A 27,581-nucleotide genomic window follows, 5' to 3' on the forward strand; every position below is an offset into this window, starting at 1 on the left:
AGTAGCGGGGAGAAAAAAACGAGACTTAGAGCTATCTTTAACAGCTAGAGTTATAAGCACAGGTGAAAGTTTGGTAAAACATCTTTGTGGAGTCCAGTGGGCTCTCAATAACATGCCAATCCTAGCCATTGAAGGAATAAGAATTGTACTTCTACCGCCTCTTGCCGGAGAAAAAGAGAAAAGATTTGTCTCAATTGACCTAATCAAACCACACTATGTGGCCGATACTAAGCAGTAGGCACATGGTCCCCAAAGTAGCAGACACCCTCCTCTAGCTACAATCCAAGAAGTTCAAACTGAAAGACTTATCACGTTCGATGAGTCACCTATACGGAATGATGGTCTACCCAACAATGCTATAGAACTCGTTCCTCTTGAACCTGAAGTTCGACTTCAAAATGAAACTCAAAATAATGCACAGGTTGCTATTTGACCAAATACAGACGTCTACGTCAACATGCCTCGACAAGAGCAAAGAAAGATTTCAACAAATCCTGATGCAATTCCGACAATTTATCGAACTGCTTCTGGCTGCTTCATAAATTTTGATATGTTTTCTTTGGATCCAAGTGAACCTGAAACGATTCCAGCCCAAAAACCACGCCAGCAGCAAGCTAAAGACTTTCTGAAGTTTCTTAAAGGAACATACCTGGTATCATTGTGGGTAGAACTATGGATAATTACTTGGGTACTTTTCTTTCTTTCTGGTTAGGCTTAGTAATAGTTTTCAACATGCCTATTAATGGACAATACATTTGGCAAAGCTCTGCAGCCTCAAAGGTGAATATAATTTTAAAACGCCATCAATCATCTCATCTAGAACAAAGATACTTGTCATCAGTGAACATCACAGCAGTTCCTGTACCGGATGGTATAGTTTGGGATAAGGTTGATTTTGATATATTTGGCCCGACAGAAATTTGTAAAAATCCACATTTATTCAAAATATCGTTGAATTATATCATTACCTCAAGTACATTTCCCGATGATTGGGATTCTGAAACTGTAAATAACATGTTGTCTGAGTAAGAAAAATCTGCTACATTTTCTAATAGCGAAACATTGGAGAGATCAGCAGATCATGAATCAATATATTGCTATCAGCCTTTTTTTCATAATTTGTTGCATAAATCTGCTAATCCCAGAAATGTGTTCACATACCATCAGTGTGAACATTGTCCAACGCTGCAGGGATGATTCATTGGTAGAACCGAAGGGTTTAGTATCCATAGGCCAGATCCACGTTATGTACAGAGACAACATCCAGGGGTAGTGATGTCATACAGTGTTGGGAAATTGTGCCTTAATTGGCTAGAAACCTCAATACTCACAGAGGTGAAACATCTCTCATCCTTACTCACACAGGACATGGATCTTAGGTACTTTTTACTTGGTCCCAGGAAACCACGGTAAAAACGTTTCATATATGCTGACATTTATGCTGCCTACAATGAAATTTAGAAAATATGGAAAACATCCCAACTAGAGGCCGCAGAGAGAATACAGGAAATAGACTGTATTAATTTAGAGAAATCTCTAGCAGTGGTAGACAATGGTTTAACAACACTGACCTCCAGGATATATTCCTTAGGCAACATTGTATCTTCTGCGACACACTATAACAAGATTGGGCCATATTACAACACAGGAAATCTCAGTTAAGTTCTTTTATGTTATTAAGCTGGATGCTGCAATCTTTGCGTGCAGGCTATGTGCCTTGGCAATTCATTATCAGTACGTCTCTGTTTTCTGAATATAATCTAACAGATAAACAGATAGAAATGGTACAAAGGGGAGCTAAATATACAATGCTGTATATCGAAAAACTGGATACATTACAGAGCACAGTGGCAGAATCACTCCACAAAGAATGGCAAATCCAAGGCCACATAACTCTACCGGTCACTACTTTTCAGCTTTAGTATTGTCTTGAACAAAAGCAGGCTTGCAAATATGAAAAAATGGGTAAGGAATACATTAAGGAATCTTGAGAATTACCATACAGATATTGATGCCGGAGTGGGGATTGAGAAGTGTTTCTCAGTGGTACAAATTGTGAGTGCGCTTTAAGTAGATCGCTCATATGACAAGACATTCTACTGCACTGGGCTTGTAATGGTTCCATGGCGAACTTGTCCTGTCATCTAAGGGGTGACCCAGCTGCCGTGATTACTCCAGCATTTGAGCTACTTTCAAATGGGAGTTACTTGATGCTGAACAGTCAAGGCTGCTGCGGAATGCTCCCGGACATCACATATCTGATAACCTCCAGGGTTACATTGTTGTGTGCAAGTATTGTTTCCACATACATTCAGGGAGGCGCCATTATGGCCTTCACTGAATGTTTCTTTAATTAAGTTTGATACTCTAGGCAGAATGAAAGCAATGGTTTTACAAAACTCTATGCCCATAACCTCCGCTCGAGAGACTTTTGATCTCGAGATCGCATGGTCTTCAGCTGAGATACAGGCACTTATCCACACAAACTGCCCTTTCCATTTCGTAGAATTGGTAAATTGTATCTTTAACATGTCTGATACAACTGGCATTGTCCACCTATTTAGGACCAGAGGTTATGGACTGCTAAGCACCTTTCAGATGGTACTTGGAGTTATACAAAACTGCCTACACTTCGTATTCGGAAGCATCTTTGGAGGACTACCGCTAATCCTGTTTCTAACAGCAGGTATCCTATAAGAACACAACAAGCTGAAGGACCACATTTTCCTGACTGTCCAGTTAGCCATTCTCAACTGGGTCAGCAAGTGGCATTCTCAACTTGGTCAGCACTGCATCTAGTTTATCACCTTTACTTAAATGCCCTAAAAGACCTCCAGTGAAACATGGTACCCTTTAGTAAAGAGTTGAAGAAAAATTTGTATGTTTAGAAAAAATTCTGACTCCAAGCTGCTGGAGGACTGTCACCAACCATCAGAGTCGATCCAGCAAAAGTGCAAACTTGCTGGCCTAAAGAAACAGATTCCTCCCACTTTAAGCTTTTCGGCAGCAGCAAATCCTGTCAGTGGGCCCTCAACAAAAAGGTTTTTGAGTCCTATGGCGCTCACCGGACACAGCATACTGCCTTATCCGGAAGGAAAAATCTAAGCTATTAAGTTGTATCTTTCCAGACACAGCCTACTGCAAGATTCTAATTCCATTTTGGAAACTGAGAGCCTCATTTAGATCTTAGTAGATAAGTTACTTCATCACAAATTTGACCGATATACCACGTGCCTAATTTAACCTGCATTATATCCAATAGTACTTGTAATTAAGCAGATGGGATATCCATCTGTCAAACTCTAACATAGGCCCTAAATCCAAATATACAACTCTTAACCGGGATGTCCATTTTGTTGTAAACGCCCTCGGTATCCATCTTGCTTTGCCCAAAAGTGTGCACAGCTTCTGGTCTACTTTGGCCATAGACTTAGTGATTTTTGGAGCTATTTTCACTTAAAACTTCAACAAGTTATATCTATTGTTCTCCTTGTTAGATTATTAATATTATGAATACATTCTTTTTCACGAAAATCTACTCTATTTTTCACATTCAGTTTGGACAGAGGGCACCCAACATGCAAACAGAAGGGTCCGTGAGTTGCAATTCACTGAGGTTTGGGCACTAGAGCTGAGCGCGCACATGTGATGAAAATAACAAGGATTATGTCCATTTGCGAGATCCCTAGTGCTGATGCAGTGGGGAATGTTAGACTTGCATCTTCTTCATCATTAAATTCCCATATCTCCCACACTGCCTGAGGTGACATTGCCGCTCAACCTCTCCACAGCACAAAACTCAATCAGCAACGGTCCATGGGTTGTGGTGCACTGAGTCAGTGGCACCTGGGGCTCTGAGCAGGGGATCAGGCAGATGATGGCATCCACGACAGGTGTGAGCAACTCCGTCAGTCTGCCAGTACCACCGTTTTAACTCTGGCAGATGGTGGTCCTGGCGATGGTGGCGTGTGCCTCTTGCAGTGATGCCACGTCTGGGCTAGTCTGGACTTGATTTGATGTGGTGCACAGACATAATATCGACTCCAAAATATCGTTTGGACATAATATCGACTCCAAAATATCGTTTGGAGAAAATATCGACAGGACAGAATATAGACAGCCAAAATATCGTTTTTAAGGTAAGTGAAGTAATATCGTTTTTAAGGTAAGTGAAGTAATATCGTTTTTATTTTTAGGGTTCAGGGTCAGTTTTGGGTTTTTGGGTAAAGGGGTATTTTTAGGGTTCAGGGTCAGTTTTGGGTTTTTGGGTAAAGGGGTATTTTTAGGGTTCAGGGTCAGTTTTCAGTTTTTGGGCAAAGGGGAATTTTTAGGGTTCAGGGTCAGTTTTCAGTTTTTGGGCAAAGGGGTATTTTTAGGGTTCAGGGTCAGTTTTCAGTTTTTGGGTAAAGGGGTATTTTTAGGGTTCAGGGTCAGTTTTCAGTTTTTGGGTAAAGGGGTATTTTTAGGGTTCAGGGTCAGTTTTCAGTTTTTGGGTAAAGGGGTATTTTTAGGGTTCAGGGTCAGTTTTCAGTTTTTGGGTATTATTTTATTATATTTTATTACTATATATATTTGTTTAATAAATATGAAATAAAAAATTTATTTAACTTTCATTAATTATTTAATTATTATAAGTTAATTTAAGTAATTTTAAGTATATTTTAGTAATTAATTATTAATATTAATTTAATTTAACACTGTTTTTAGTAAATACGATATTTTTTACAACTATATTTTTGTAAACGATATTTTTAACTCGATATTTTTGTACTTACCTTTTTGTAGATAGAAACTCGATATTTTGACTGTCGATATTTTCTCAACGATATTTTTGATGGTCGATATTCTGTCTGTGAGCCCTGGAGGACCGCATTTTTGGCTGGAGGCTGCGGACAGTGCAGGGCCACAGACATATGGCATTGATGTAGTGTAGGCCAGAGGCAGTGGTCAGCAGTGGCCCACAGCCACGCGTCGTAGGCTCGCAATGCAGAGAGTTAGTGACACAACGGCAGTTGCTGGTAGTGTTCGATCACCTCCATAACAATGATCCTTTTTCCCTCCTGACTGCAATGCATCATCCTTTTACTCCTCTCCTTATGCAATGATATGTACTCTGCCTTTGAATAATCAATTTCCAGTTCCAATTCGGTAACCTACTCAAGCACAGCGTAGGACGTGGGCAGTAGTCCGCGTGGGCCCACATGCACGTGCAGTTTTGATTCTATGCACAGGCTTGGTGGCACCACATTGAAGGGACTATAGTGATTTTAAGTCAGCCATAAACATCGTCCTCTGCCATGGTGTCATCACTCAAGACTCAGTTCCAAATGTGTGACCTACTAGTCCGCTTTGTCAGCCGGTAGAGTACGTAAACAAGAAAGGAGTACTGCGCTCCTTGCTCGCTGAGGCCGCGATGGCTGTAGCTTCGCACATGCCTGGTCCCCAACTCTTCCGACATTCTGCTATTGTGTGGCTGAGGTGCCATGCCGTTGATTGCGAATGTACATGGCTGGGCCACATTCCCACAGTGAGTTGTGCTGTTGTGGGTGTGCATGTTGTATGTGAGCTTATAACATGTGCATTTCCTGTGTTGTGAGTTGCATGATTGTGGAGTTGAGGTGTTTGGTGATTTGGTATTTGGCCAACAAGCAGTGCATTTCCGCGGGTGTTATCCTGGTAGTGCAAGTTGATGATGGACTGTTGGAGGTGTATGCATCATGCACACTGCCTGGGTGGTTGGCGGCGACGTTGGGGGAGATTCCCCGGTGGGTCACTACTGTTTGCACATTGGTGGGATACGTGTGCTTTCTGTTGCACTTATTGTGTACAGTGTTGCCATGGGGGCACAAGTGGGACATGCGTGCCGTCAATTGCCCCCTGAACAGTGTGAGAATCCAGCTGTGGTGTACACGCCTTGCTTGGTATCTGGCTGTTCCGGCGCAGTGTGGGGGAAGTATTGGTACTGGGGTACCATGCTTATGGTGTCATCCATGGCCGTCTTGAGGGACTTGGATTCGCCTGGCTGTGTGACTCCGCCTCGGGCAATTAGTGGTTGGAGGGAACCAGAGGCCAACAGGTGCATCGGCCAGCAGCTTTGTCTGACGTGGGATGTTGGTTGTCTGCTGTTTTGGTACCGTCAGCCGATGGGCAATGGTGGTCAGGATGCGGAGGTGGGTTGTCCCTTTAAGCCTGTACTGGGCAATGACATTCTCTGGTGTTGGGTCTGTGAGGTTGGTGCATTTTATGGGGTCGCTGTGTTTGTCTGCCCTGCCTCAGTGTTGGTCCAAGGGGGGTGGTGGGTGGTGAGGGTGGGTGTTGTTGCCCTTTTGGGTGTTCGGTCCGCATGTTTATTTTATTTTTATTTATTTTAGCGATTTGTAAAAAGCGCCTGGTGACCCGAGGGCATCCCCGCGCTATAATAATTATGAAGATCTGAGGACAGAAAAGGAGGGTCTCCCTTTTGTGGTGCAGGCTGTAGTCTGACTTTGCACCAGGTCAGAGTAGGTGTTAGTTTCATGCTGCTAACGTGCCTTATCACATGTTTTGTGGTCATATCGCCGATCTGGCTGGTCGTTGAGAATGTTGCAGAGTAGTGTTGTTGCGGCTTTTGGCATGGGAATGATTACTCTGCATCTCATTAGCAATAGTTGCCGGGGTCGTCTGTGGCGATGTTTTTTGCGGCTGCTATTTCGGGTACACTTGTGCTATGGGCTGTTAGCATCAGCTTGTGAATGGGGTGATAAATTTATCTCAACTTTGGCTGCGGTAAAGTGCCGTTAACTCGGCGATGACTCCTTGAGAATATTTCCTATTGGGTAGTCCTCCAGTGTAAGACCTTTGCAAAGGTCTGCTGTAGAGTTGATAAACCAGATTTCAGTGTTAGATGAAATATCGAAGTTAAATTCCAGAATAATTCCAGAATAATTACTTGAAGAGAGGTAGCATTTTGAAAAGCTGATCAAGCATTATTAAAGGGCTATATATCATATAGATATGACTAGACACGAAGGGAGGAAGAGGAAAAGGAAGTGGAATTATTTCAACATTCTGACCTAGATCCCTTAGGGTTGATATAACTCCTTCATCAATGCCATAGAGATGGGCACTTTCTGCAGAATCTGAGTCTGGGGTCATAAATGCAAATATTTGAATATAAACTTCACTTTTTGAATCTATAGTGTATGCCCACTATTGGCAAAGATATTACAGACCAGTTTTCAGAAGGAAAACAAACATGTTTCAAGAGGGCACAAAATGGATGGACAATTACCGGCAGAGCCAGATTTTTATTGCCAACTGAATAACTTTCCTCCTGGTTAGAATTAGGTTAGTGGGAGAGAATGAAGAGTTTGTGTAGAACAAACCCAAGAAACACAAATGTCACAAACCAACAGTGGACAATTTGCTCCAGTAGTTTTTCACCCACATTTTGACTAAATGCCTGATTTGTCAGAATTACTTTGTGGGATCTGACGCGATTCTTACCTGTGCACTGTACAGACGCATCCCTTTTTTTATCACAAGATACTTGTGGTTTGGAGCTGTAGGAACACTTTAACACGCTGGACTCATCTCCTCTGCAGCCCACATTGGATATTTTAGGAATCGTGTTTCGGAGGGTTCCAAAGACGGACCCTCCAGGCGCTGAGATTGGCGCTCCACACCCCAGCTGTCTGCAGACCACAGCGGCATCGTTCATATCCCAATACAAGTCACAAATTGTTCCTTCAAAGCCACCTATCGTAACCAGCACAACCCCGGAGCAAGGATCCGCAGCATTAGAGAGGCGGACGACATGTGTATCAACTGCAAAGAAACAGAGAGAAATTAAACATTTACTATATTTCAAACCATAAATGTATATATTAAGTGCAACTCACATCAATCTCACCCAATCACAGGGAGGCAGGGAGAAGGGTGAGAGAGAGAGAAAATGGAAGGGACAGGGAAAGATAAAGATAGAGCAAGAGGTAGAGAGAGGAAGAAAGAGAGAACAAGAATAAGCAGGAGAAAAAAGAGGGTGAGACCAAAAAAGAAAGTAAAGGAATGATAGAAAGTGGGGAGAGAACAAAGAAAGAGAGAAAGAGAGAGGATAAGAGAAGCTGGGGTGAGAAAAAGATAGAGACGGTGAGAGAACAGGTAAGATAGAGAGATTGATATGGAATACGATAGAGATAGAGGGGAACAGGGACCAAGAGAGGGAGGAATAAAAGGAATCAAGAACACAGGAGAGGGAGTGAGAACAAGAGAAATGGAGGACGAGAAAAAGACCGAGAGACAGAAAGAGACAAGATAGAGAACAAGAGAAGGAAATAGGGATTGAAAGATACAAAAATGTGAAGGGAGAGAGAGAAAGAAAGTGGGAGGAAAAGAAAGAGAATTAGTGACAGATCAAGAGAGAAAAAACAGTAATGTGAAGCAGGGAGAGAATAGAAAGAGAAGCAGAGAGAGCATGAGGGAAGAGAGAGGATGAAATAGAAAAAGTGAGGGAGATGGAGAGAAGAGATATTGAGATAGAGAGAGAGTGAGGGAGAGCAAGAGACAAGTGGAGCAAAGAAGAGAGAGAAAGAGTGAAAGAAAAAGATGGAGGGTGAACAAGAGTAAACATGAACAATAGAGTGGGCAGAAGAAGAGAGAGAAGGGGAGAGGCCACGAGAGGCAGAGAGTGATTGAGAAGGGTCTGGAAAATACATTTTTACTATTCACAATACTAAGTGGTAAAATGTGAATGTCATGTATGTGTGTGCATGTGTGTGTGATGAAGAGATCAGAATATTTAACACAATTCATATTCATATCTGTATTTTGAGTTTTGTGATATTTACAGAAGCAAGCACTGAGGGGAATAACACACAGACATAGTGCTTAGACTCAGTGTTTTACTTGCAGAGTTTTTTTTATATAGCGCGAACTAGAACCGAACCGAATCAGTTATCAAAGCGCTTTACATAGCACCAGTTACGTTACATGAGGACACACTTTCATTTTAGGCACGGGGAGATTAAGTGATTTGCCCAGAATCACAGGGGGTTTTTGGCGTCATTACCGAGACTCGAACCCAGATCCCCAGGTCCGAGGTCGAGCGCCTTAGCCGTTAGGCCAACCCCTCTCCCTACTTAACATGCCCATACTTTTTAGCCACTGCACATTATTTACGGTGTCTCTATTCTTACTTCATTTTTTCTCCCCACTCTTACAGGTTGGATATATATATATATATTCACTGAAAAAACCATAGGTTTCAGCCACGTTATAGTTAGGAATTTGCATTTAAAAAACCTTAGAAATTCACTGAAAAAAACATAGGTTTCACAGATGTTATTGTTAGCTGGACATTTCACTCACACAAAACCATAGAAATTCCCCCGTTATAGTTAGTTCAGATAACTATAACTCGCGCGCCCGCAATGCACTGCTGATGACATCACATGTTACATCACTCATGTCATGGTCAGTGACATCACTCATTACATCACTGCTGACATCTCAAATGACATCACTGATGACATCATCCTTGTGAAAGAGTGGCAGACCTGCTCTCAGTGTAATATATTGCTTGATACACACATTCAAAAATAGAAACTAAAATTTTCAAAAAAATGGAGATACCAATACCAGTTAGAACAACCTAATCAGTAATTCCAAAATCTACATACACATCCAGTCATTCACCAATAGTTCTATATAGTCACTTGTACATGTACTCACTCATCATATGTACTCATACACCTATACATCCTGTTACACACCTACACTTATACATAGAGTTATTCACATACATACTCACACATGCAAATAAACATCCATTTACTTGCATATACAGCTCTACACACACCACTACACTTATTTGTACAGAAACGTACACATACTTACTCTCTTAAACAATCAGTTGTAGAAGCACATACTTATTTATACAAGAACACTTCCAATCTGTCATAGCCATATATACTCACTTTTATATACATCAATACTCATATATACTAGTTTAAAACATATGTAGTTACTCTTAAAGATACTATTGAGACAGCCATTCACTCACTAACACACCCATACACACAATCATCCACCCATACAGTCCTGCACACATGCTGTCTTCAAAACACATACAGTGAGTCAGTCATTCATGCATCTATGCGCTAAGTAATACCCCAACCAAACCATACAGACACTCATACTGATACTCAGAAAACCAACTAATAACCCATATAGACACTCATGTGGCTACTCACCAACCCATACAGCCACTTATACACAAAGTGAGACACTGATACAGATATTTAAATATTTAAACATTACTCACTAATAGATGTATTCACTAGGATACACTTAATAAGTCACTTATGGAATCATTTTTACAATAAACACATCCATTTAGACACTTATTTACCCATTTATTCTTCCATTGACCTTAAGATATATATCTATAAAAAATATTTATTTTTCAGAAAGACACACATTCACTGGATGATGTCATCAGTGATGTCATTTGAGATGTCATCAGTGATGTAATGAGTGATGTCACTGACCATGTCATGAGTGATGTAATATGTGACGTCATCAGCAGTGCATTGCGGACGCGCAAGTTATAGTTAGCTGAACTAACTATAACGGGGGAATTTCTATTGTTTTGTATGAGTGAAATGTCCAGATAACTATAACATCTGTGAAACCTATGGATTGTTCAGTGAATTTCTAAGGTTTTTTAAATGCTAATTCCTAACTATAACGGGTTTGAAACCTATGGTTTTTTCAGTGAATTTCAAAGGTTTTGTAAATGATAATTATTAAATGAATTAATAATTATGTTTATTTCTTTTTATACCAATTTTTTACATTTTTAATATAAATATTTATACTCATTTTATTTTTTACATTATATTTCATATTCTTAATGTAAAATAATAACAAAACTAAATTGATTTTTTTTTTTATTAATTATTTTTTCCAATATATTAAAATTTAATTCTATATAAGTCCTTTAACATTGTTTTTTTTTATCATCGTACCATACGCATACGCTAATGTAATTACACCAAATTTGGCAGAGAGGTAGAGTTCGGTTTGCAGATTGTGCTTTTTGTTAAATGGAGTAAATCCGTTCAGTAGTTCATTGGAAAACCCCAATAGACTGTGCATGTAGTCTTCTATGCACCGGCAAACTTGTCTTTTATACCTTCAATTCCCCAATCTGTATCCTTACACTTCCAGTAAACACTATCACACTTCTGTTTCAGTATTATACTGACCATACAGCACTATGTGCCTATCTGTACACTATTCTAAAATAATCCATCCACTACATTAAAACACTAATCAGCAGTTGTACAATAAGTGGTACATTCCCAGAGATACGACAGTTATTGTGTACTGTGATATCACCTCCTTCTGGCGCAGGGGTTTATAATGTGATGCACCGTCCACACACCATGGCTCATCTTTTACACTACCAGTGCATCACAAAAGTGACGTAACAGCTGTGTTAAAAGAGGCACAAGGGGGTTGTATATCTACCCCTAACATATACAAATTCACCCAGGCAGTTTCACTAGCAGGGCAGCTTGAAGCATAGACTTGTAACATATTTATATGGATATGTTACATTCAAGTGCTTCAGAGGTACTACAGTATACTATAGGTAAACACCTAAGATGTATGCAGTAGCACTTCCTTATAGTTCTGCACTTTCACATTCACCATACACTAGTAATGTTTTCATTCATTCATTTATGAACTACACATTTATTCTGAAAAACTTTTATACACTAACATAGAAATATAGTTCTTTCTTTGACCAGTGAAGGTAGTTCTAAAAAGAACTGTTTTTTTTTGGTGTTTTTAGTTTTCTTTTTTTGTGTGTGTTTGTCAACAAGTTTTTTTTAAAACCAAAAAAATGGAACTTGAACCCAAAAAGTATCCAACTGGAACAAAAGAATGAAACAAAAAAACTAATGTCGAGGACAGCGATGCTCCCGCATCTTGCGTTTTATCAGATCAATAGACTGTTCCCTATAACACAAAAGTTTATCGCAATAAATGCATACAATTTTAACGTCAGAAAAATCAGGATCAATTTGTGGGTGCGGACTGCTTGCTGAAAATTCTGCTGCAGTAGTTTATGTGCTTGGTGCAGAAGCAGGTGGGTTGTCCAGTAACCTCCCTGTTGAAGCTTGAGCAAAGTTATTGGGGTGCAAGTTTTTCACGTGTCGCACCATATTTGCTGTGCCAAAGGAGTATTTTTTAGAAGGATCACCCCTTGAAAGACTAGTTTGGCAAATTTTGCAGGTTACTTTTGGAGCATTAACCTTTTTTTTTTCCTTCTGGAAAAGTAAAAACACACAAAGCTCGAGAGCAGTCTCAAGGTGAGCTAAGCTGGGACCACTCGTCGGCAATGCCCCTGCAGGGTAGTCCGGGGGGAGCGGCGGCCCAGATGTCACTCTTGGAGACTATACATAAGGAGATCTTGGCCCACAGGGAGGACGCCCAGCAGGATAGTCGAAAGTCTAGAGCGGCAGTAAGGAAAATGCAGGGTGTAGTTAGGAAGTCATCCAAGGTCTGCATCAACCTCGGGGATCGAGTGACTAATCTCGAAGACAGAGTGGTCTCAACAGAGGTAGAGGCCGCAGCGGCAACAAATAAAGTCGAAGCCCAGAGCTCGCAAATAACAGACATCCAGTGGAGGCTGGAGGATATGGAGAATCGGCTCAGGCGAAACAACCTCCGGATTCTTGGGATACCTGAGGGAATGGAAGGATCTGATACAAGGGCCTATGTCATTAAACTATTCAGGCAAGCATTCCCTGAGCTCACGAGCTGGGCCGCAGAAATTCAACGAGCGCACCGCTTCCCGTTTAAAATCAAAAGGGGGGCAAAGGGGGATGATAAACCCAGAGCAATTCTTATCTTTGTGAGTAACTTTTTGCTTAGGCAGGCGATCTCGGAGAAGGCAAGACTAGACACCAAGAGGAATGTGGACGGGGTCTGTTTCTTTGCTCGACCTGATTTTTGCCACGCAACAGTGGAGAGACGTTGGCGACTCAGACAATTGATTAAACCGTTCATCGAGAAGAAGATGCAGGCTTACCTGATAAACCCAGCACAACTAAAAATTATCAATGAGGGGAGAACAATTTATTTCTCATCCGAAATCAAAGCCAAACAGTTTCAGGACTCTCACGGGAAGTAAAGTAGCAGACTCGGGGTCATAAGAATGGCGAAGGGTCATGGGTTGGTAGGGTATAGCAATGTAGAGGGCGGTAAGGGGAGTTAAGATTGGTAAAGGACTGTTTTGGAAGGGCTTCACTGTTCTCACTGTATCCATCACACGCACAGACCAGGTCTGAGCGCCTCACGAGTAAGGGTGGGGGAGTGCCGGGGAAGGGGGGTGGGCGAAAGGGTGGGGGGGAGGGGGAGGGATGGGAGGGGAGGGGAGAAAGCACAAAAAATGGAGATAAGGAGTTTTTAAGAAGAAATCATCAGAGCTAGGAGTGTTTCGCAGAATATATTCACAATTCAGGTTCTACAGGGAGAATTAGATCAAAAGCATGGCAAGCATTAATATTTGCACAGCTAATGTAGGCGGCTTGAACGATGTGAGAAAACGACATAATGTGGAGTATTTTGCAAAGTATAATAACATTGATATCCTCTGTATGCAGGAGACCCATCTCCATTGGGTTAAACAAAATATGATGAAAATGAGGGGGTATGAAATGCTGTCTTGCTTCTCACAAACGTCAAACATTACGGGGGTCGCCATATTGGCTAAACCTTATTTGGGGGGGCTAAACGACATAAGGCTGATAGTGGTGGTAGATGGGCGATAGTAGAACTCAACTTAGGGTACACTCTTTGTGTGGTCTATGGGTCAAACCAAGACGACCCAGACGTTTTTGATTTTCTGGAGGGAGAGCTAGCTAATTGGCCAACCCCCATAATAGTTTGTGGTGATTTAAATATATCGGTGGATTGGAATGATCCGGCAGGCTACTCTGGGTGGAAACCAAGGGTGTTCGGAGCCCTAGATTCCCTCGAGAATTCCCATGGGCTTAAGGATGTTTGGGGGGATAAGGAGCCTCTTGACCCGGGCTACACCTATTCCTCTTTCCCTAATGTGAAATACACCAAGCTAGACTATTTTTTGATCTCTTCTTCGGAAACAAATAAGGTTGGCATCAGGAAACTCCCTAAATCAATCTCAGACCACAATCCTCTGATTATGACCTGTAAAATACCCAGTATTGAGAGGAAACAAACCAGCTGGTCTATTGAGCGGAAGTTATTGTTAGATACCAGATTCGTAGAACATCTTAGAAAATGGGCAGAGGAGTTTTATGATGCCAATCGGTATAGCTCATCTAGGAATTTGGTGTGGGAGGCCTTCAAAGCCTCTCTGAGGGGAGAAACAATTAGTTGCTCAGCTAGGCTTAGGAGGGAGGACAGGAGAGAGGTCGAGAAGCTGATGGATGGGCTTGCTATGGCAGAAAAACAGCATATTAGGGAAATTAGTCTAGGGCAGGAGGGTCACGGAAGTCTTATAAGAATTACAAATATCAAAGCTAACCTCCAGAAAACAGTTATGGAGAAGGAGGCTAGGAGCTATCAGGTATCAAGGGCAAGACGCTACGAAACAGGGGAGCAGGCAGGAAGAGCTCTGGCTTTGCAGGTAAGACAGGAAAGGACCAAAAACGTAATTTCGTGTATACAGGAAGAGGGTATTGAGTATACAGAGCCCAAAGAGATAGCGAGAGTATTTCATAATTTCTATCAAAAATTATACGATGAAGAGGAGTGGACTAGCGTGCAAAGTCCGGGTTACGCGGACGGCAATCCCAGATTAAATGGGCAGGACCGGGAGGAACTGGAAAAAGATCTACAGATTACAGAGGTAACAAAGGCCCTACATGAGTTAGCTGCGGGTAAGGCTGCAGGTCCCGATGGGATACCCCTTGAGGTATATGTGTCTTTAGAAAAACAGATTGCCCATATTTTGCTTGACCTATTTAACGGGATTCTACACACAGGGAGAATACCAGAATCATGGAAAGAGACGAAAATCATTATTTTCCATTAGAAGGGGAAACCCAAGGAACTACCAGGATCATACCGCCCCATAACACTCATTAATGCAGACACAAAGCTATACTCAAAGATCTGGGCGAGTAGGTTGGGGGGGATCATTGGCCAGCTAGTATCCCCGTGGCAGCATGGGTTCGTGCCAGGGAGGGGCACCACGGACCATATTAGAAGGGCAAAAGCATTGTTTGACGCTCAGGGTGCTGCGGGGAAGGAGATGGCCATGATCCTCCTCGACGCGGAGAAAGCCTTTGACCGTGTGGTCTGGGATTATCTCTGGGGTATTTTGGTGGGCAGAGGGTTTGGCAGCAATATTCTGAGAGCAATTAAAGCTGTGTACCTTAACCCGGTGGCTAGGGTTTCCGTTATGGGGCATCAATCCGACAAAATAATAATTAAGAGGGTGACACGCCAGGGGTGCCCCAGCTCTCCGATTCTGTTCTCTATGTATATAGACCCCTTTATACAAAGAATCCTGGCCTCATGACAAATAAACCCGGTGGTGGTCAATGGATTCACAACAAAACTGTTAGCCTATGCAGATGATCTGGCAATTACCACCTCGGACCCCCATCAAGCAATGTCGGAAATAGTACAACTGGCTATGAATTTGGCAGCTACTCCGGGTATAGGCTGAATCAGGGGAAAACCCAGATCATCTGCACTAAAAACATCAGGAAGAGCGATCATAGGTTTGTAGAATCTGCCGTCTATCTCGGGGTCAAAATTAATTCATCCGTCGAGAAGATGGTTGAAGAGAACTATCATCCACTGTTGGGCTCAATCGAAACAGAGTTAAGAAGAATTGATGTGCTGCATCTATCCCTGATTGGTAGGGTGAATGCCCTAAAAATGACCATGTTCCCCAAAATATTATATCTTTTCAGGGCTATTCCCCTATTTCTAGGGGAAACAATGATTAGGAAAATTGAATCTACATTTGTTAGGTTTGTGTGGCAGTACGGTAAAATTAGACGCTCTATTAATTATCTATCACTACCAGCCTATAGGGGCGGTCTGTCGTTGCCGAACCTAAAACTTTACCATCTGGCATGCCTTCTTACACAAATTAATATATTGATCCAATCTGAACCCCTGCCAGCAGTAGGATCTAATGAGACTCAAGATCCCCCTTCCATATTCGAGCTACTGTTGGGTAGAAAGGCATATGGATTATTGCAGTGCGAGTTGGATCGGAGATTCTATAATAATACAAAATATAAGATTATTGAAGGGGTTTGGTGGAAGTGGAAAACCATTTGTAAAACCTTGGGAATCCCTAAAATAAATGCTAATACTAGCCTGTGGAAATCGAGGTTATTTGCTCACCTAGGCCAGAATGAGAATTGTGCTATATGGAGGGAACAGGGGATAAGATGTGTGGGTGATATCATGTTGGGCGAGTATATATTCAGCTTTAATGAACTACAGTGGAGGTATGGGATCCCTGGAAATCATTGGCTGTAATATTGGCAAGTTGCCCAAACTATATATGCAATAAGACCAAAATTAGTGTTGACACCAGATAGTCAACTGATTAAATATTTAAAAAACGGGGGAAGGAAGATTGGTACTGCTTATAACTTTCTGGTGTCCGGGCTCCCAGATGATCTGGATAAAAACTGAGGTGGCGTGGTCGCTTAAGTTGGGGGACCCGGATGTAGATATAGACCTTGCCCTACTCTTAAGTAATAAAGTATTTCGAGCTTCAAACTTGAGGGTCCAACACTACAAGACGGTGTTTAACCTATATTATACACCCGCGAAACAGTATGGGTGGGGGTTAAGGGAAGATGATAAGTGCCCAAGATGTAACACAGGTCCAGCAGACATGGTGCATATGTTTCATGGTTGTCCTAGCCTGGCCCTAATTTGTAGTGAGATAACAATGTTTATGAGGGGGCTGCTAGGCAATAACATCAACCTATCCCCCACCTTGGTTCTTTTAGGGTCAGATGCCAAACTTAAGGTTGGAGGACACACACAAGCACTGTTATTTATTGTGGTAGCAGTACTTCGAATGCTGATATCTGCTGGGTGGAAAGATTCCAATGCCCCCACGTTTCAGATGTGGTAATCTGGAAGCCTGCCTATATGAATTTAAGGGAAGAAAGAAGCAGAAGTTTGGTATGAATATATGGACACCAGTGAAGAACTGGAGGAATTTAGATTCATGAGCCATGCTGGGATGAAGTATTTATGAACTATGATTGTATGTTATTAACTTTTGTACAGCTCTGACTAATTTTATTGCATACCATGAATTTCTATATTTATATTTCTCAATATGTATGGTATTATCTTTGAATAATGTCAATTAATCTATTGCATATTGTGAATGTCGTATTTATATTTTTCTGGATATGTATTGGTTTTTAATTGAAACTGCCTTATCTCTTAAAGAAAAAAAAAAAAGAAAGAAAAAAAAGTAAAAGTAAAAAATTGACAAATTAGAGCTTCTTTCTCTGCTTTGGAGGTTCTTCGAGAATTAAATATTCCTCCGAAGAATGGCTGGAGGATGAGTCCATTGCTGTTATTATGGTAATCTTCCTTCTATTTGACAGGATTCTCAGAACAGATGCTTCTTCTTAGAAAGACAAAGTAGAATGATTAAAATGAGACAGAACTTTCAACAATTGGACCAGGAACTATTATGAACCAATCAAATCCCTTCTTTTAAAGTCACATGGCTTTGCATACGCTGACGCTGAGCTTACGGTGCTCTTACGATGCGGGTACACATAACGTTCCACCGCGATTTGTGTAATTGCTTTTAAAAGTAATATACGATTGTTTAAAGTTAAAAAAAACAATTTTCATAACTATTCTACATAATGTATTCTGTTAGTATGTTCATTAAATACATAAATATATGTTTTTAAACAATTAAAAACATTTGCGCCTTTCGCGTACGGGGTGCCGTACATGAAGTCACATGGAAGCTTTGATGCAACGCGTAACGTCGAAGCGTATTCGTAGCACATGCCTAGTACCAAAGGATTCAACCCTTAGCTTGGGCTTTTTGTTGGATAACAAACTGTCCATGAATAGCCAAATAAACAGCACCTGTTTTGGACTAATGCGGAGTTTGAGAAAAATCTTTAAGTGGATCCCTATTCAGGCCCGTAAACCCTTAGTCCAAGGCCTTATAATAAATAGGATGGACTACGGCAACGCACTTTTGTCCAAATGAACACCATTGAGGAACTGGACCTTATGGGCCCAGCGGCGCAGGGCACGCCTAAAATTCTCGGGTTCACCTGCCTTGTCGGACAGAGACACGAAACACTCTGTTAGGCGTAGAAAATCGAGTTTATTAGCTGCAGCTAAGCACAGTTGTCCTAGAAGTACACTGATGGTAGATTCCCAGGAGACTGCCACTTAACTCCGTGGCTCACAGTCTCTTATAGTACACATATTTACAATGGCTACTCCCAAGATATACAAAACTGACAAATGAAAAGAGTTCGAAAACAAGCTATCGAGTATCTTAAACACACCCTTCTTTCAGACCCCGTGTGCTCTCCTCCCCTCAAGTTAATCAACACTAGTGCCCGTAATTCAATTTGCAGGTGGTAGAACATGTTTGCGTGTTTCAAAGGATAGTTTGTGTAATAAGAGAATACACGAAGAGAATAGCGAAGGCCAGTCAAATAAGATAAAGTAAGAAAGAATGGTGGGACCCAAACAGTGGAGTGAGACAAGGATTAATCAGTCTAGACATGGATTAACGAACTCGGCCAGACCCTGACACCAGTTTCATTAACAAGGACAAGGGTTTACTCTTTAACTAGGGAGACGCAGAGGCAGCTAAAAAAGCAAGAATACTCCGTGCGCCGTGCTGTCTGAGTAAAAGGCAACACAAAATGGCGCCAAACACAAAATGGCAGCTACATACGAAGCGAAGTCGAAAATCACAGAACCTCAGACCCTCCTTTTGCTATTACTCAGGCAAAACAAAAGGACTCATGATAGTCTGAGTCACTGTCAAAGGTCATAAGGTCATTGAGTTGTTGCTGCAACATCATTTTAATGTTCTCCGTTTGCTGCGACACTGGTTTTGGGACACACAAGGTGGCACAAAGTCCATAAATAGCGGGCCCACACTGTAAACAGAGACAACAAGAGAAGATGATCGCTAGAATTCCTCCAAGGAAAGTTAACACTTTCCATCCCCATGTGGACAGTAGTCCCCAAAACCATCCCATCACTGACCAATCTCCGGTGTTCTGATGGATAGACTCGGAAATCACATGTAACTTAGAGATGGCTTGGTATACTGTAGGGGCATTATCAGGGACATAAACGCAGCAACTAGACCCAATTAACCCCTTGCATGCTGATGACGGAACCGCTCCGTCATCAGCTGCGGGTGCGCTGTGCTGATGACGGAGCGGTTCCGTCATGGCCCGCCCCGCTCGATAGAACGCTCATGCGTGGCGCGAATTCCGCGCCTGCGCTGAGGGTTCTATTGAGTGGGGCGGGCCATGACGGAACCGCTCCGTCACAAGCATAGCTCAACCGACGCTGGTGACGGAGCGGTTCCGTCACCAGCATGCGGCCGCCGCGCGGCCGCCCCGCCCCCTTAGCACTGCGGCGGAATAGCCGCCGCAGTGAAGGGGTTAATTTACAGACTCCTCCTCTATCTGCAAGGACAATGTCTAAAACCATTCGGTTTTGTAAAGTCATAAGCCGATCCGCCTGAAGTTCAGCTGTTAGATTACTTAGGGCTCCAGAAGTCACATTTATGGTAGCGTCAACCACATAAACTAGTTGTCTAATGTTTCTAATATTGACCATTGGATCCCAAAAAGGAAGAAACCCTTTCAGAGAGTCTCCTCCCTCTTGTCCAGCTGTGTCTCCAGAGTCGATAACCCCTCTACCATATCTCTTCCTGTGGTGATCTGAAGGAGCAGTGTATTTCGGGGGAAGAATGAAAGCCACATAACATGTTCCCGAGAAATAGGTGGGAAGCCATGTGTAGGCTCTATCATGGTTAATAAAATATGTACCTTGAGATGGTACCAGTGGTGAAGAAATCAGGGGTGCATAGATATATGTATGAGAGCAAACACTCCTTTCCTGTTTACTCTTAGTGTTCTGACCATTTATTTGCAGACATAGGTTACCTTTATGAGGTAGGGTCCAAATTGGTAAAGCTCTGCTTTGTCTAGCCTTATCAGTGAGACTGGTAACATAACGAGTCACAATTCAACCATCATATGCTCTTTTCTCATCGATGGGAATCTTACTAATATCGGCAATTTTAGCCATTGTTGCTATTCCCTTTATTAAAGGACTATGACTAAAGTCTGTTCCACCATTATGCAGACCACCAGGAGGATATCGAAGTTGGTTCTGGTATGCATTAGAGAACATAGCCAGATAAGCCCAAGCAGAACCTTCATATGAAAACGGAAGGACTAAATACGGCATCCCTCTTTCTGTGTAATGGGGCATGAGCCCACAAACCCAACAGCCGGTAGTGTTGACTATCAGTTGATGCTGATGTAGCAACTGGATGAACGAATTGTTGAGATATTCTGGTCTCCGAATTTGTTCATGGTTTGGGAGTGCATAGAATACATGCAGAGAAAGAGTAGTAGGAGAAGGTAAAGGAAAAGAAGTAGGAACGGGTGCTTGCTGCACAGTGTGGACAATCCATCCTGCACAAGCTAATAGACCTCATAAACATACTAAAATACATAATGCTACGCCACATCGACTAAAAAGTAGTTTTTTTTATACTTATCCTTTTTACAATTGCAATATTATCTCCTTCCACTCTGTTACCCATTCTTTAAAGGCGTTGCTCACGATAATCTTCCTGGATCACTTAGGTTTGATTATTAGCCGTCCTATGACACTGCAAGTCCTGTTGACCTAGTCACTATTCAGGTCACAGCCTAAGACTCATACCGTGACCCTGCAACTTGATGGATAGTGGAAAAAGGAAATGTCTTTTTGATAAGAGTAATCAAAAGGTAAAAGAAAAACAAAAAAAAAAATTCAATTGTCCTTTGACAACCTAGGTCTTAGGTTGTACCGTGTCTTGCCAGGTACCTTTTGGTCTCGAAATAAAGTCTCTGGGTTCGCCGTGTTTAGTCGCAAAGATGGTGGCACAGCTTCTTGTAACACGTCGTCGTCTTCTTTCTCGGAACTTGTCCAGTCCAGGCGTGCACTACTAAAAGGTACAAATCTGGGTACTCCCTCACATTCGTTGTCACCTATGCCTTCTTGGATCCACTGGTCGTAGGGTAAAGGCAGGGGTACCTTCTTACAGTGCACGCCGTGAACCCAGTTCTTTTTCCCAGCGACCTTCACAGCTGTACGTGTCGTCAAAAGCACTTGTTGCAGTGGCCCCCAGCGAGGTTCCAGATACTTTTTCCTCTGGAAGTTCTTAACGCAGATATAGTCGCCAGGTTGAATGGAATGGCCTGGATCCGAGGAAGCCTCCGGCAAAGTGTTTTGAACCTGTTGATGAATAACACGTAATATAGTGGTGAGGTCATGCAAGTAGTCAACCAACAGTGGATATGGGATGTCAGAATATTTTTTAGGTCGAGGGACTCCCCAGACATTGGCTGGGCGCCCAAAAACGACCTCATAAGGACTAAGTCCCAAACGAGAATGGACAGTCGTTCTTGTTGAGAGAAGTGCCAAAGGCAAAGCATCAGGCCAAGAAAGGTCTGTGCTGGCCTGAATTGTTGCTAATTTGAGCTTGAGAGTGCCGTTATAGCACTCTACTAAACCAGCTGACTGAGGATGGTTTGCCGCATGAAATTTCTGCCTAATACCAAGACCCGCACACACCTTCTGCATAATTTGACCTACAAATTCACTTCCATTGTCACTCCAGACAATGCGCGGCAAACCAAACCTTGGGAAGAATTCCTTCAAGAGGACTTTGGCCATAGATAAAGCAGTATTGTCCTTTAGGGGGTAGGCCTCTATCCATCTGGAAAAGGCACAAACCACCACCAGGAAATACTTAAGGTTATTAGAACGTTCCATATGAATGTAATCAATTCGTAGGACCTCAAAAGGATACGTAGGGGGAGCAAAATGACCTGCCGGAGTTGGGGTTCCCTTTCCTGGATTATGCATCAAACAAACAATGCAATGCTTTACCACATTTTCCGCACATTTAGGGATGCCTTCATTCTGCCATACTGGAGCCAAAAGCTTACATATTCCTTTGGCACTGATGTGAGGTGGACCATGCGCCACAGTAACTACAGGCAGTACATAGGCATCTGGTAACAACCAACGTTGGTGTTCTGACAATTCCGTCCAACATCCTGTCGCATCCAACATTCCCGTACTCTCTCTCCACTTACTCAATTCCTTCTCTGTTGCTTCTCCTTGAATCATTTTCACACTTTCTACTGTGCCCTCACACATACCTGCTTCTCTAACCCACCTTGCAGGACCTGCAACATACATATGACTCTTGGCATCTTTCGCTGCTTCTTTCGCTACCTCTTCCGCAAACGCATTCTCACGACCCACATCATCAGTAATCCTTTTGTGTGCACTACACTTCACAATCGCTATCTGAGTGGGCAAAGCAAGTAATTCGAGAAGGTCAGTCACCAACTGACCATGCTGTATTTTAGTCCCATGGGAAGTAAAGAATCCTCTTTCCTTACACAAGCGACCAAAACTATGAGCCACGCCAAAGGCGTATTGGCTATCAGTGTAAACAGTCACTCTCTTTCCCTTAGCCAACACACATGCTTTTGTCAGTGCAATCAACTCAGCTGCTTGTGCTGAATTCTGTGTAATGCATGCAGTTTCCGCTATTGTATGCAAAGTAGTCACAGCATAAGCTGCAGTTGTTTCGCCATTAGGAAGCTTGAAACAAGACTCATCCACAGATAGGATCCCATCCGGGTCCATGAGTGGTGTATCATTTAAATCTATTCTGCCTTTAATTTCTTCTTCTGTACGAAGAAAACAGTCATGCTGTGCTTGTGTATCCTTCTCTTCTGGAATGGGTAACAAAGTTGCTGGATTTAAAACATTACATCTTTTATTATATACGTGACTAGCCAAAAGTGTCAACTCATATTATTTGTGTATTTTATAAAGCGCACAGCTGCCCCGACGGGGCGTCCCGGCGCTGGTAGATCTGGAAACAGGGGGCGCAGAAAAAGGAGAAAAAAGGAAGGTTATAAACAGAAAAGATGGGTCTTAAGAGACTTTCGGAATGCCGATTCTGTCTGGCAGGCACGGAGGGCAATTGGGAGCGTGTTCCAACACTGAGTGGCACAAACTTCAAATGTTTTCCCTCCTGAGCGAGTTCTTTTAAATCTGGTAGTGGCAAGGAGAAGTTGGGAATTGGAGCGCAATGTCCTGGCATTGTGGTATGGCCGCAAGGTGCTTTTCAAATGAGCCGATCCTTTACCCTTTGAAGCTCTAAAAGCCATAGTCATGGCCTTGAATACGCATCTCTTAGCAATGGGTAACCAATGCAATTTGCGGAGATGTGGGGAAATGTAATGTCTGGCAGGAATTCTCTCCACCAGCCGAGCAGCAGCATTTTGGACAGTCTGGAGTTTATGACATAGACCTGCTGTGATGCCAAGGTATAGCGCATTGGCATAGTCAAGATGGGATGTTATCAATGCTTGGACCACAGTCTTACGGCAGTCAACCGGCAGATAGTTAATAAGCCTGTTTATTGTCTTGATCTTCGCAAAACAGGATGCTGCTACTGCTTGGACCTGGGCATTGAAAGTAAGATGGTTATCCCAGCGAACTCCCAGGTTCCTCACAGAGTCTTTGGGCGTGGGGGCTTGGCTCAAATCCTCAGGCCACCACAAGCAGGAAACCAGAGGGGACGGTGAATTAAAAAACAGGATCTCTGTCTTTCCTGCGTTAAGTCTGAGAGAATTAGAATCCATCCATTTAGAGCTATCCCTTAGACAGGATTTCAAAGGATCAAAGGCAGAAGCAGAGGGTTCGTCAAAGGTAAAGAGTAGCTGAATGTCATCAGCGTAGGAAGTAGTTTTAATCCCAGTATGCGCAATCAATTCAGCCAGAGGGGTGAAGTAAACATTAAACAGGAGCGGGCTCAGGGATGAGCCCTGAGGAACTCCCCATTTAAGTGGTCTAGCGGAGGAGGTATAGGGAGAAGTATATACCTGCTGTGTGTGGTCACATAGATAAGAAGTGAGCCATTTCAGCACAGAGCCGCCTACACCCAGGTCCCCCAGCCTTCTCAGCAGGATCTTATGAGAGACGGTGTCAAATGCTGCCGAAAGATCCAGCAGCACTAACACTGCCCTCGACCCCCGGTCCAGCGTCCATCTCACCGAGTCAGCCATTTTAATCAGGGCTGACTCCGTGCTGTGGCCAGACCGGAAGCCATGCTGAGAGTCATGCAGAAGCCCATTGGATTCAATGTAATATCATACCCTGATAAACGAGCAATAGTAAGATGTTGCGTTTTCGTTCTGTTCAGGAGAGTATCCACTGCATGTGGTATCATGACAACAAGGGTATGATCCAACACCAATCCAGCAGATTGATGAATGGAGATCGCTGCTGCTGCTCTGAGACCACTAGTCAATGCCTTGGCTACTGGATCCAATGTAGCCGAAAAATAGGCACATGGCCTTTGTTTGTCTCCAAAAAATTGTGTCAAAACTGACAACGCACAACCTTCTCTTTCATGTACATAGAGTGTGAAAGGCTTACTATAATCTGGAGTACCCAGCACAGGAGCAGAACACAAAGCAGTACGTAAATCCCAAAAACTTTTCTGACATTCAACAGTCCATGGGAGAGGTTGGGGTGTGTCTTTCAGAGTAAGTGCCAACAAAGGTTTGGCCAACAAAGAAAAATTCGGAATCCACTGTCTACAATAAGAGGTAATGCCCAAAAAGGCAGGCACCTCCCTTTGTGTGGATGGTACAGACATTTGTGCACTTGCATGGATACGTTCTGGGGTCAATCGCCTTCCTAAGTAGGTAACCTCTTGGCGACAATATTGTAATTTAGAAGGGGACACCTTATGATGTAAATCAGACAAATGACACAAAAGTGAAACCGTTGTATTTTTACAAACATCCTCCGAATCAGCAGCCACTAATAAATCATCCACATACTGAATAAGAGTAGCAGCAGGAGGCACGAAAAAAGCATCAAGCTGAAATTTTAAAGCTTGACTATAAATGGAGGGACTCTCACAATAGCCTTGAGGTGCACGCTTAAATCGAAAACTTTGGCCTCCGAGAGAGAAACCAATGAGATCCCTACTCTCCTCAGCAATAGGAATGCTAAAGAAAGCATTTTTGAGATTGATTACTGAGAACCAAACAGCTGAAGCAGGGATCATTGTGAGCAAGGCAGTAATATCTGTGACAACAGGAAACTGAGGGACAACAATTTTGTTGACCTCCCGAACATCAATCACAAAACGATATACAGGAGGCTTAGAAGGATCAGTACGTTTAAGAACAGGCAAAACAGGGCTATTGCAAACATTTCTGCTTGTTTCTTCAATGACATCCTTCTGAACTAAATCATGAACAAAGCTCTTTCGCCATCGTTAGAGATCTTATATTGAGGAATGCGAGGCAACATCAGGCTTGACAGTGATCACATAAGGTGGAATTTTGAGCAAACCAACATCATTCCGACCTGTGGCCCAAAGCGTAGCAGGAAGTGAACGCAACTCAAGTGGCAGCTGGTCTTTAGACAAATACATAGGAGAAACCAACTTATCACCCAAAGTAAGGTGTACACCAGAGGGGGAACAATACAACGTTGCATGTAGACGTTTCAATAAATCCAAACCCAACAAATTTTCACCGCAACCAGTTGTTAAAATAAGCGGAGCCATCAAGTCATAAGGACCAATGGAAAGAGGCAACGGAGAAGAAACCGGATTGCGAACTGGGGCGCCAGAGAAACCTACAGAAACATTCGATAAGCCAGACAAAGGTGCCCCAGGGAGTTTGGAGTGAATAATAGAACTCCTCATCGCACCAGTTTCCAAAATAAATGGCTCTGAAACACCCAATGCAACAACATTAACATAAGGCCCATTCTGATCAACTGGAACTGATACCACTCCCTTGCTTTGTCCATGGCTGTCCTAGCTAGTGTGAAAATCAGGATTTTCACCTTCTGTATAATATTCGTCATTGTAATATTGTGCAGAGTGAGAATTTTGCTGATCGAAATAATTCATAGTATTCTGATGAGGAAAAGGACTCTGTTCCTGGGACAACATACCTCGCCCTCTACCCCTAGATGCTGACTGAAAACCACCACGGCCTCGTGGCCCTGGTAGTCCACCAATACACTGCAATAAAACCGGACAACTGCTTTTGAAATGACCTTCCTCCTTGCAATAGGCACATTGATTAGGACCCAACGGAGGTCGCGGAACAAAAGGTGTAGGTCTCTGTAACAATCTTTGGAACTGCGGAGGCTGTTGCGTTTGATGCTGAGCAGAACGAGGTGGATAAGCTTGTTGCAAAAGAACCTTCGTTTTCAATTCTTTAGTCTTTTTCTCTGCTCTATCCTTTTCTTCCTTATCCCTATTCTCGTAATAATGAGCAGTGGCTAATATCTGGGCAGACAAAGAAACGGCCCACGCACTTTTGGAATCGTTCAATTTATGCGATAATTCTGGAAGTAAATTAAATACGAATTTATCCACGAATAATCGCTGTCCACCTTCAGTACTCATATCCTGACCACTATGGTCGATGAACGTCTCCTCAAAATGCGTAAAGAAATCAGAGACACTCTCATCCTTCTTCTGTTTACACGCGGCCAACTTATCCCAATTAACACGCAAGGCAGGCATCAATGTTTTCATTAAAGTAATGATCCTTCCAGGCAATTCTGTAATCAAAGCGTCAGGTTCAGCACCACCTACTTGTGCTGCATCTGCGGCAACAATAGCAGCCCAATTACCGACTAAAGCTTGATCGTGGTCTTCCCTACGAATCCGAGTCCACAATGCTTGACGGACTACATTTCCCATTAGTAAATCAATATCTGCTAGATTCATGATACATGCATCAACAGTCTGGGACAACTCTTTATAATACCCAGCAGGATTCTTACGAGGGTCAAGTAAAGGCTATTTAAGCGCTAAAACTTCCGATCGTTTCCAAGGGACATGTACCCATATACGCTGAAAATGAGCTGGGACAGGCGGATTAGCACCTGGAACTGCATCTCTCCATACCGGAGGGACTTCTCGCATAGGATAGTGTTTCATTTTACGCCGAACCGCAGCATCAGGTTCGAGGGAAGCTTGAGAGAAAAAGGAAGACATAAAATTAACAAGTATCTGGACAGCATCCTCTACATCGGAGCCCACAATAAGTCCTTTATCAAATTTATCCTGTACATCAAACAAACCCTGGGGAGATAAATCCAAATCCATATCCCCCATTCTTTAACAAGAATATGGCACATAGCATTAAAGACATATCTCTGCGTGGATGCGTTCCACTGAAGAAAAGTATCCAAAATATCGC

At 42.6% G+C, this 27,581-nt stretch overlaps 1 protein-coding gene across 1 annotated transcript in view; it reads right to left on the bottom strand.

Moving 5' to 3' along the window:
- The window catches only part of LOC144792834 (CD5 antigen-like), a 380,767-nt gene that overhangs the window by 264,527 nt on the left and 88,659 nt on the right, over nucleotides 1–27,581 (bottom strand). The window contains exon 3 of the mRNA XM_078668030.1: nucleotides 7,486–7,806. Coding sequence (XP_078524156.1) covers nucleotides 7,486–7,806 — 321 coding nt within the window. The remainder of the gene's footprint in view (nucleotides 1–7,485; nucleotides 7,807–27,581) is intronic.

The sequence above is a fragment of the Lissotriton helveticus genome, chromosome 11, assembly GCF_964261635.1.
Source record: "Lissotriton helveticus chromosome 11, aLisHel1.1, whole genome shotgun sequence".
NCBI lineage: Eukaryota > Metazoa > Chordata > Amphibia > Caudata > Salamandridae > Lissotriton > Lissotriton helveticus.